Genomic DNA, 12,507 nt, shown 5'->3' with positions numbered 1-12,507 from the left:
CGGATAATTAATCGTCGTTAACAAGCTTCCCTTGCTGCTGTTTATATAACGTTTCATAATGTCTATAACGTTTGTAAATGAAATACTAAATCGATGCGTTTATTGAAATTGTGGTAATCAATGGGTTTATCAAGTTGTAGATATCGCTTGCAATTCGTTAAATAAAATTAATGTGTCGCGATAATTGTTTCAACGACTACTGAAATTTAATGGTATCGTAACAATGAAAAAAAAAAAAAAAAAAAAGAAAAATGCAAAGGAGTTCTATTTTAAAAGAATACGAAAGAATGTTGAGAAATAAAACTTCGAAATACGAGTAATGAGGTAAAAGAATACGTATCGATGCAAGAATGAAAAACATTTGTGAAGCTCTGAATACAAAATTAATCTCGAAACGAACGTGATAATTAATTAATTAAGAGAATCCACGACCCCCGTAAATATTTATGGAACGTGATATATCCACAATGTAAGTAAGTAGTGGCAGATAGTTTTGCGAATTATATGGAAGTTTGTGCGGGAAGTGAAGTCTTTCCTCGGAAACTTGCAAAATTAGGGAAGTACTTGCGAATATACCGATACGGTTTTAGTGATTTTCTATTGGGTTGGGCCATTACCATCTAATGACAAAATCCGCAATCACTTAGTTGCCAGCCCAATACAAATACAAAAGCAAATTTCTCTGTGAAACCGATAATCGCGACGTGAATTACAAAGCACACCGTAATATTGTCTCAATGCTCTCTGAAAAAAATAAAAAAAAAAAAAAGAAGAAGAAAACGAACCATGGGAAGAGATACTACACGAACCTTTCATTTCGCTATATATTTTCTCAGCGATGTGACAAACCAAACAGAAAAAATAGCGACTTTTTGATTTCTTTTTAAGAACGAAGTTTCGTTAATCGAGACAGGAAACTCCACAGGAAAGCAACATTGTTGTTAGTTCGTGGTTAGCTTGAAAAACACGGAGAATGAGAGTTTAATCAGATTGGACGATGGAACTGTCTAAAGAGAGCTATTATGAGTCGTCTGAGAGCTTTAGAGTCTCGATGTTGGAAAATGAACGAGGCCGCTTGGGTTTAACGCGATATTAAATTATCGAGTATAAACGCTACGTTTAGCGATCCACCTGTTTTCTAGCGTAATTCTGATCTTTACCGACACGTGCTAAAACAAAGCAGCTGAAAATGAATTCATTGCACGAAGGAAATATCCGGCGTAAGTGCCGGAAGCAGATTATAATTATGCAGATACGTTCTTCCCAGATATCGTCTTCTTCATCCTCCATTTATTTCACAGTGGATCCGTTCGTAAACATTGATGATATTGTCTACGACCAATAAAAAAGGATCACGGTTAAACGTTTTGTTTAGTCGTTCGTTTATTCGGGGAAAAAATTGTTGGAAACGCTGCACTTGTTGTTCAATGCAAATCTACTCCTATTGTAGCGTTACTCTATATCAATTTATCGAGAGACACGAATTCAATCCTGAATCAAGTGTCCTACGTGTACTAGATGCAGTATCGAAACTGACTATTTTCTCGGAAACAAAGGGTTGCGAAAAATTCACCCTTTCATCTAGAACAGATTTGGATTATTGAACAAGTTAATCAATTATATACGACGTCTATTGTTTTCCATGATTTCATTCTACCGTACCCAGTAAGCTCCTCCGTTCATTAAAAATCAAATTTTCGTCTAACTTTAGCGTAGAAGCTAATTCAGACTGTACGATTGATTTGTCGAATTAGAACAAAACGAAGCGCCACTGTATCCCATCCGTAGATCCAGATACATAAAAGCCTCGATTAACACTAGAACTACCACATCAATCAAATTGACCGGTTTTACAATTTTATTTGAAAATTCCTATTTCATGTTATATTTTTTTCCTACAATGATGTAATGGCTTAAGCAACGATAACTAGAAGAATAATATTTTTAAGAATTTTATTTTGTTTTTTATATATTCAAACTGAAAATAATTTCGTATCAAGGCTATTTATACTCACACTAGTCAAATTGATTGGTTTTACAAATTTTTAAAATTCCTACTTTATGTTATATCTTTCCTCTACAATGATGTAATGACTTTCGCAACGATAACTAGAAGAATAATATTTTTAAGAATTTTATTTTGTTTTTTATGTATCCAAACTGGAAATAATTTCGTATCAAGGCTACTTATACCAATGTCAGTCCACTGGTACTTGTCAAAGAGTAAAAGAGTCCTGCGATCTGTTTATCGAACTCCGATTAACCAGTTTCCTCGGTTTCTACAACTTCTCACACGTTTTGAAAATTTTTACCGCGTATCATTTGGTATGACGATATCAGTTATCAAGAAAATTCTGGATCGATCGCTGGATGCTAACGCTAGAAATACCACACCAGTCGAAACGACTGATTCTACAACTTTATAAATGTGCTAACCCTCGTTTGTAGGTGTAAAAATGTACTACATAACATGGTATTTCTTCTGCAAGAAAGTAATAAATCAATAAATATAAAAATATTCCATTATTATGTATTTTTTAAAGACCAGTCATTTTGATTGATTTTTGGTAGAAATAACTTCGTGTTAACTATCGATAGTTCTAGTGTTAAGGTTTGGCAAAGAAAAATACATTAGTGAAATTTTGATAGAAAAATGGTCGTTGAGTCTCATAACGACATGTATCACGGTCAGACCCAACCGCTATTTTTGAGAAATAGGTTTTTAGCACTACGATCGCCTGCATGTCACCGCTCAAACGGTAATTTTACGGATTTGCAGTGGCACGTATTTTTAATTTTAACACTTTTCCATAGCTCAATAACCGAAACCCTGTTATAGACCTCAGAATTTCCAATCCGTCGTGCAACGACGAACCTCGTGGTTCTCACAACATAACTCGCACGCTCTCGAATATTTCTGCAGGGGTGCGCGTTCCGCTACTTCGACGAACACTCACTCCCACACAGCACTGGGTCTTGATCTACCCCCTTGTAAGGGCGCAACGTGCATTGGAGGGGAGGATACGAGGTATAAAGAACGAGGAAAGAGGCAATTGTTGGTCAGAATCGTCAGAATCTACGGTCACATCGGAATAAGCAAAATTAGTTAGAATCACAATGTTAAAACGAACATATACATGTCGGAGATGAAAGAACACCGGAGCCTTTGGAATTTTGGATAATCCCGCAACATTGTAATCTAGAGTCTACCATAGCTGTAATTAAACAATTGTAGTTATTCAATTCAATTGTAATTGTTCGAGACTCGTGATAATGAGATTGGGCTCGAGGTGACAACTGGTCGCCAAACGTAGCCACGGTCACGGGATGGACGTTTTGCCTGACGGAGGTGTGCAGTGGTTGTATGGTTCTGCCTAGAAATGTGGTTGTGACGGCATACGGCCTCGAGAATGGGCCTAGCCACATGGGATTGTAGCTCGGAGGTGTCGATATAATGGGACACACGTTGTATTAATAATGAAACTCTAGGCAGAAACTGCTTAGCAACGGCGATTGGAACTTTCTCGATGCTTCCAACGAGTATATAACGAACAAATGCAATCGTACAGCGAGGAAAATTTCCATCAGTTTGTTATTCGTGCGATCGCCTTGGAGAGTGACACATCGAGCAGTTTATACCGAGCGTCTCGGCAATCGTATTTTGTGCCTAAAATTATTCTACGCATAGTAAAGAGTTATCCCGTTGACCGTGGATTCGTTCGAACCCAAGAACATTGTTAATAGCGTTCATTAAACTCGTTATTCGTTAAACTTATTATTCGTTAATCTTATTATTCGTCAAACTCAATATTCATTATACTTTGTAAAAGTCTTGTATATACGTGTAAATATAATCTCTGCTTCGTAAAACGATGGCTAATTCAAACGAAGAATCGTTACGCGCCCTAAATTCTAATGTTAACCCGGCATACATATATAATTGAACATTGAACGCACGAATACACTGCAGTTTGTGCATAAATATAGTGAAAATTCATAACCAAATCGGTTCAACGATCAATCTCCTCCGATCACACAACGCGAGAACGAATGTGATCGGTTACAGCCCTTGATCGGACGTGCACCCATTCGCTCGATTCTATAGCGATGGTTCTGATTGAATTTTTGTGGCTCGACAAACGTGTCTACGCTTGCTGCATTTAAATAGTTTTGGAAAAATGGGAAAAGACTATCTTTTGGTAGGATGAAAAATGGAAATGAATTTTTCACCATCCCTTTGTAGTTTCTCATGGGACGTTAACGCGTCTGAACTGTCGTTCGTCACCGATTTGATTGTAAGCACCATAGAAAAAGGGATGAAATCTGTAAAAATAGTAGGATGTTGGTTCATGAGGAAGAAACGACGGTATAAAGAGAAGCTTTGGCCAAGTAGAAGAGGGATTATAAGAAAGGAAGATACAGGGCGAAAGATTAATTTCACGGGATCAGGTATCTCAGCTGGCGAGACTCAGATGGTTCAAGTTCATCTTGGAGGGTAAAAGTTTTCATGGCTGGGCAGCGTTTTCTTTAGTAAAAGCGTGTGGATTAACTTTCATGTAGAAATGGAAGTTCGTAGAGAGAAAAGAAACAGAAAATTGCTGGCGACTTGTACCGTCCTAACGAAACAACTTGAAACATTTTAAATCGAGCCTCCGCCCTGCAAACGTTGGTGGTTGGGCTGAAAGCATTAAAATGCTTGAAAGTTTCAACTCGAAAGTTAAACGTACGCTTTCTACCACTTGTATGTACACGATGCGAAGGAGGCAACCGTGTAACAGATCGGAATGAAACTTTGAGCTGTTTGTCGAGTCTCGGTCGACCAGCTATTCCCATTTCATACGAAATAACGACGATTCAATGAATTTATTAACCTGTTGTTGGTTAATAGGAGGAGGTTAATAGGTTAAGGTGGAGGAGGTTTAATTGATCGAGTAATCTGGTAGATCTGGTTGTTTCGACCGATCGCGGAGAGACGCGATCTCGAAGAAGCGCGTCAACGGGAGTCGTAAATTCCCGTTACGATTCGAATAATCGACGCCACGAATAGATCGATCTCCTATTTCGATTAGGATAATAGGGGTGGTTGAGTGAGTATAACGCTGATTTTAACAGGTTATAATATATATATTTCCAACAATTCAATAATTTCAATATTTGATACAATTGTGAGTATATTGACTGCCAAACTGCGAGCGAGTACGGCCTGAGACTCTTTTCGTGTCGGCGACTGTGTCTTGACTTTCACTGTTGTCGAGATTTGACTCTGACCTGGCGACTATGATGATTTGACTTTCACTGTTGTCCAGATTTGACTCTGACTTGGCGACTGTATCTTGACCTTCACTGTAGTCGAGATTCGACTCTGACTTGGCGACTGTGATGATTTGACTTCTGTCAAAATTCTCTCAAAATTCCGAACACTTGTTATTTACACGTATGAGTATACACGGGTTCTTTACTCTTTGGATATATTTTTTTGAATATTATACGCCTACGATACATCTTTGGAGACTTCAATTTCCGATAAACGCATAAAGTGTCAACAATTTATTTGTAAGAGACGGATCTATCGTCAATGTCTTCTGTAAATTAATTTATACATAGTAAGTAAGTGTGGCGGCGCGGGCCACGGAACTTTCCAACGGCTTTGTGATACAAAACGCTACGCCGTTGTCACGTCGAAGACACAAGAAATCACGAAACCGATAGATCACCGTCACTCCACGAACATATCTATCATCTTTGTTTCGTGTATACGGTGTGCTAAATTACGAGAATACTCTCGTACGTTTGGATGATCCGTTGAAATTGGAATTGGCAATAACATGGTGTTAGGGAACACAGAACGGCGTTATAGGATGAACGAGACTCGAGGAAAATTTTAATTGGAAAAAATAGGAAATTTTAGGTAGCGTTGTAGGTAATTGTCAAAAAGAAAATTGCAACGAATATCTTTTGGAATGAATTTTTGGAAACGAATGGAGGGAAGGAATTTGCAGCAAAAGTGTATTAACGATTTATTTGAATGAAAAAGAAAAAATGTTAGAATTTAAAGAGATATTTGTACAGATTTTTATTTTTTGAATCAACTTACACGATAAAGATGATGCAACAAATCTTATATTGTTTTTAAATTTCATGTTACGCAATATAGTTGAAATGTAATTTAATTAAAACCGAGTGGTTGTATCAAAAGAGTAGAAAGTGAAGCTAAGAAACTGTTAAAACAAACAAGTTAATTACGTGTTTCACGAATAGAATCGTTGGAGCATAAAATTTCGTATTAAAATGCTTTGATAAGTTAAAGCTACTTCACTGGGAATTTGATGAGCATGAAGTATAACGTTGAAAACGATGCTAAAACGATTTTGAAGATATTAACAATATTAATTTTCATTAATTAGAATTGGATGCACCAGGAGCGAAGTTGATTTCGTTCTGGTATTTTGTAATTACATATCCTTTGCAAATTTCATAATTAATTTATGCCCATTAGATAATGTTTTTGGTAAAATTAATTGTTATTGTTCATAGGAAAGTTGTCATTGTGTGCATATTACGTTTTACCAACTTAATTACCTCACGAGGGAATATATAACTGTTTTTCAAGGGTAATTTGCTTATTTAATTAAAGTCTCATTTACATTTGCCTGATATCGAAACCAAACGATTTCCACCTGTAAAGATATTATCGTAGGTGTCGCGTTAATCACGCTGTCGCGTAGTTTTGTTAATTTTCTGAATATGTGAAAATTCAACGTATAATTTTTATCGACATGGATGGATAACGTATTGCAAATTCATCTGGTATAATTATAAATTCAAACAACCTTTTTATTAATACCCTTCCCCTATTTATATTGTTACCAAATGTATCATTTTGCGTAACACCTTACTCCAATCATCGTATTTCAATTTCAGTCAGATATAAATAAATTTACTAAATTTCGAAAGAAAAAACAAATAGCATACACACATATTTATCAGGGTGTTTATAATCTGATAAAAAAATGATAACAATCGATCGAATAATTATCATGGAGCATCAAGTAATCCACTTATCGCAGAAGTCAAACAGCAAAATATTAAAAACACGTTGTTATTGGAAAAATTTATTCGACGAATAGTATACTCGTAGCAAAAACATTTCGATATTATTTCACGTATTATAGAGCTATACTAAGCTTTATGTTAACACTAGAACTACTATATCAGTCAAATTGATTGGTTTTGCAATTTTATTTTAAAATTCCTGCTTCGTGTTATATCTTTTTTCCGCAATGGTGTAATGACTTTCGCAAAGGAATAATATAATGAATTTTATTTTGTTTTTTATGTATTCAAACTGAAAATAATTTTGTATTAAAGCTACTTATACAAATACCAGTCAAAATGATTGGCACTTGTCGAAGTGTAAAAGGGTCCTGCAATCTGTTTATCGAACCCAATTAATCAATTTCCTCGTTCCGTACAACTTGTCACACGTTTTGAAAATTTTTACTGCGTATCATTCGATACGACGATATCAATTATCAGGAAAATTGCGAATCGTTCGCTAGATGCTAACACTAGAAATGCCACAGCAGTCGAAACGTCTGGTTCTACAATTTTATAAATGTGTCAATCCTCGTTTAGGGATGATGGTCCCAGATGGATTAATAATACCAAAAATGTACTACATAACATGGAATTCCTTCTGTAAAAATGTAGTAAATCGAAAAATATAAAAATATTCTATTATTACGTATTTTTTAAAGATCAGTTATTTTGATTGGTTGTGGTAGAAACAGCTTCGTGTTAACTATCTGTAGTTCCAGTGTTAACCATTAACACGTTGACTGTCGCGTTACCCATATTCGGGTAACAGCGAAGTTTCTGATCGGACCGTGTCACCCTAGTCGTGTGACGCTTATTTGTCTACTTGCGAAGGATCGTCGTAAGTATTCGAAAAGATATTCCACAGGAAGTAATAAAACTATCGAATTGTTATAAAAGTAATACGAAAATGGTTTATTAAGAAAATTATTTAGAATGTAAAACTTTAAAGCATTCTATACGAAGCTGAGGTTGGTCGGGACAATTTGGACAATAAGTCGTTGTTTTCTTTAAATTCTCTCGTGTCTTTGATAGGTCCGTTCGACGTCTTTTATCTGCATAACATAGTTTGCGTGCGCGTCTAATGCTTCTTCCGGAATTATTTTTCCGAACGGCGATATTATGCTGACTCTGTCGAAGACAAGGATTTTTTGTATTTTCAAACAAGCCTAATAATTTTGCAATTAATAATTCTCTAAATCTTCTAATATTTACATCCTTCCTTGTTGTAATTTTGTAAACCGTCAAAGCGTTTAGATCAGAAATTCCCAGGAGGAGTCGAATGCCAAGTTTTCGGAACCATTTGATTCCTTTTCTAACTGTGGCATAAGAAACCATTTGGTCGGAATAATCTACACCACACTCGTGGTCTAAAGGAAATTTCATTGAAAACAGGCGCGGCAGTCAACGTGTTAAGGATTATAATAATTCGTGTGAATTGTGAAATTTCTCCTCGACGCAAGTATCGTCACTCCCGTTCCATTTTTATCCTTTTTAATCGTCCAGGTTAATTACATCGTGCGTGACGCGTGTACTCTCTGATTATTATTGAAACCGTTTCGATGCTAATTACGCGCGTAACAAATTATTGTCGCGCAGGTAAAAATTCACGGGCTCGGTGGAGAACGAACGTCGGTCTCTGGTTTCGTTTCGATCGAGCCAGGCGGCGCCTTTTGTTCCGTGTCGCGTTGCAATTTCAAGAATTATTTCACGCGACATCACTCTAGCTCGCGGGACGTCACGTCAAACTACGCGGGGCGTGCAAAAATACTACATGACTTGACAAATATTGCGTACTTATCATGCGTCACAAAGCAACACGCGATATCTTAACACGTTCGTTTACAGTCGGTGACAAAAATAATTGGACAGGTGGTGGAAGTGGGTATCGATGAACTATAACCGAACTAGTATCGTACAGTGTCACATACGTCAATTTTATTTCTTACGCGTCCTTGTAGTTTTATTTAATAAATAATTGAAATACTAAACGAGACTGGAGAAGGACTAACAGAACTAAAAACGATAATAGAGAAGAGAAGGGTAATACAAGACGGGGAGGAACGGCAATAAGGAAGCACAGCAAGGAGGCAAAAGCCCAAAAGTTGCCATAATTTTAGAGACAGAATAATTAAGGGAGTGCGATATAATAGAATGGATAAGAGGGGAGGTAGATATATACGAGGCGAAATAGGTAACCGAGATGTAAAACCGAAAACTTGTCCAAAGCCGAAAGGCACGGACTAAGCAATAATAAATAAAAATTAATAGTAAATAATTAAAATTAATATTTACATGTTTGCACAAACACCTGCACCTATTTCCATTATCTGCCTACGTATTTTTGTCTCCTACTGTGTATATATTGTATACAGGGTGGTTGGTAACTGGTGGTACAAGCGGAAAGGGGGTGATTCTACGCGAAAAAAGAAGTCGAAAATATAGAATAAAAATTTGTCGTTCGAGGCTTTGTTTTCGAGAAAATCGACTTTGAATTTTCGCTCGGTACGCGTGCACTTTATCGCGTCTCGTTATAACGGATCTCACTGTAGATCGTTGTCTCGATGGAAAAATTAAAAAAGAAAATTTATTCTATATTTTCGACTTCTTTTTTCGCGTAGAATCACCCCTTTTCCGCTTGTACCACTAGTTACCAACCACCCTGCATATCTTTTCACGGCGAGTGTACAATTAGAGTTTCAAAGTCAATGTCGCGAGAGCGATAGCGTCGCGTCTCGCGTTTCTGTTGTCCCATTTTTACATTTCTTACGTTTCGCTCCTCTTTATATTTTTGTTTTATTTAATGCGCGCGAAAACAGAATTCCAGTAGCACCAATAGGATTAAAAAGAAAGAAAAAAAAAAAAAAAAAAAAACGGGAGAAAAAAGAAAGAGAAAAAATCTTGCGACATCGATAGCCGACACTAAGCGGTTACTGAAAAATTGCGCGCTCCGAAAATTGGATTATACTTTCAGGATTATTTTGGTCGCCCTCAAATACACGAACGAAGTTAATTGTCGAATGTTTCCAAATATCTTCTGAAAAGGGATATTTGTTACGTGATAGTAAAATATTATAGAATACTATCTTTTATATGTTATTAGTTACTAAATTATTATGCGAAAAGTTTCTAATCCATTTTTTTAACGGATCATATTCCCTCGAATTACCTCATGTCCGTTATGAGACATTATATTTCCTCATCTCCGGAAACTTTTTAACAGACTGTCGTCTTATCGTGTCTTACGTCACACCATTTTTCGAGCGATACTTTTTGATAGCTGATATTGACTGGACGATATTCTCGGCGAAACGGATATCGGAATCTGTGTCATCGATTCTTCTCTGTCGCCATTGCGTCCTAAATTATGCCGAAAATTATCCTCTTCTTGGAACGACAACAGGCAAAAGGGAAATTACATCGTTCTTTGCTGATAATATTCTTCTCGCCGAAGAAACCTGACCGATCAGCTTGATTCCTTTTTGAAGCATTTTAAACGGTTCCTCAAGGAACAATCGATCCTTCCGGGAGAATGGTGGTGGAGGATGAGGAGCGAAACTACCGCCTGACTCAACACTATCCCGATTTCATATTCGATACAAAAAAGAAAAAAAAGAAAAGAAATATCGATAATCCGTGGATTATATTAATAATCTCAGCTGATATCTGACATTTCGATCTGCGTTGTTGACGTCGATATTATCATCTAGAATTGAATATTTGACGGTGCGGTTGAGTGTGCTGGTTACACGCGAAGAGAATTTAAACCTAGTTTAATCTTTACGAAATCAAGCCAATATCGCGATCTCTTGCAATAGCTCGCAAAAGTATTTGTACATTCGTAGAAATCTTCTACAAATATATCGCGCGTGTCACAGGAAATATTTCGGAATCTTGTTCGCGCTATAACCAGATACCAACGTGCTAAGATACTAAGATAATACCAATGTGGGATACCAAAAATTTTCTTTTTTTTTATTTGGTAGAATTTTTACAATCAATTCTCATTGAGAATCAAAAGCAAATTATATTGGCGTGGTACTGTAACTTGTATTATAAGAGTGTATAGTATGTTTGATTCTAGTTGAACCTAATGCTTAAATCTAAAGAGCATTGTCTTTTTAGTCTGCGGATCTGATCCGTCGTGTCAGGTAATTGGGTAGCTAATGGGTTTTGGTGGTTGCTAATTCTTATGTTATATCTATTACTGAATTTTTTTTTTGTTTGATAGATTTTTTTACAATCAATTCTTATTAATAATTAAAAGTAAATTATTTTGGCGTGGTACTGTAACTTGTATTATAAGAGTGTATAGTATGTTTGATGCTAGTTGAATCTAATGCTTAAATCTAAAGAGCATTGTCTTTTTAGTCTGCGGATCTGATCCGTCGTGTCAGGTAATTGGGTAACTAATGGGTTTTGGTGGTTGCTAATTCTTATGTTATATCTATTACTGAATTTTTTTTTTATTTGATAGACTTTTTACAATCGATTCTCATTGAGAATTATAAGTAAATTATTTTGGCGTGGTACTGTAACTTGTATTGTAAGAGTGTATAGTATGTTTGATTCTAGTTGAACCTAATGCTTAAATCTAAAGAGCATTGTCTTTTTAGTCTGCGGATCTGATCCGTCGTGTCAAGTAATCGGGTAACTAATGGGTTTTAACTCTTACATTATATCTGTTACTGAATAAATACCAAAAATGAGAGCGATTATCGTAACATTGGCGCGAAGCAACGTCTGTTAGGAGTGAGAAATCGAGGTCGTGATATTCATCGTTGACGCGACACGCGTTTGCAATCGAATAGAGGAATAAAGAAGTAAGCTACGGTGAATGGTAGGTTAAAAAAGAGAAGATAAAAAGAGAGAGAGAGAGAGGAAAAAGAAGAAAATCGCGGAACCATACCGGTAGAAGGATAATTGGCCTGGCATTCTATCCAGCATAAATCGACATAAAGGATCGTAAATCAATGGCGGTTGGCCGTAAATAGCGGGATACTTACAATACACAACCATGGGGGCGCTTGCAGACCGCTCGTCCGCGTAAGTGAATATGACGCACGTGTACTCGCCGGTAAGATCGATACCGGGCTTATTCAATTTCATGGCTCGGTACTTGGTGTACGGATCGTCGCTGGCTTTGTACTGCAGGTCGATGTACTTCCGCGCGGTATCTCCAGCCAAAGGTTCCCTGCCGTATATCCATTGGTAAGCCACTTCGTTGGTGTTGAAGAACCATTTCACGACTAATCCCTTGCTCGGCGTGTTCTCGAGATCGTAGTCACAGTCTAGGATCACGTAATCGGTGTCGTCGGCCTTCACCGTCGCCGGTACGTTCACGCTTTTTATCACGAGTTGCCAGCATTCTGAAAAATCGTAAAAAGATCATCGTTAAGAAAAAAAATTCTG

At 36.8% G+C, this 12,507-nt stretch overlaps 1 protein-coding gene and 1 long non-coding RNA gene across 2 annotated transcripts in view; both read right to left on the bottom strand.

Annotated features, from left to right (window-relative positions):
* Positions 1-12,507, bottom strand: part of LOC138178534 (uncharacterized) — a 155,303-nt gene that overhangs the window by 69,263 nt on the left and 73,533 nt on the right. The window lies entirely within an intron of this gene.
* LOC138177981 (uncharacterized) overlaps positions 1-12,507 on the bottom strand; it is a 71,814-nt gene that overhangs the window by 46,105 nt on the left and 13,202 nt on the right. The window contains exon 4 of the mRNA XM_069109377.1: positions 12,102-12,464. Coding sequence (XP_068965478.1) covers positions 12,102-12,464 — 363 coding nt within the window. The remainder of the gene's footprint in view (positions 1-12,101; positions 12,465-12,507) is intronic.

The sequence above is a fragment of the Bombus flavifrons genome, chromosome 3 (assembly GCF_040668555.2).
Source record: "Bombus flavifrons isolate JBK064 chromosome 3, iyBomFlav1_principal, whole genome shotgun sequence".
Taxonomy (NCBI): domain Eukaryota; kingdom Metazoa; phylum Arthropoda; class Insecta; order Hymenoptera; family Apidae; genus Bombus; species Bombus flavifrons.
Note: the sequence above shows the minus strand (reverse complement) of the source record. Positions and strands in the feature narration are given on the sequence as shown.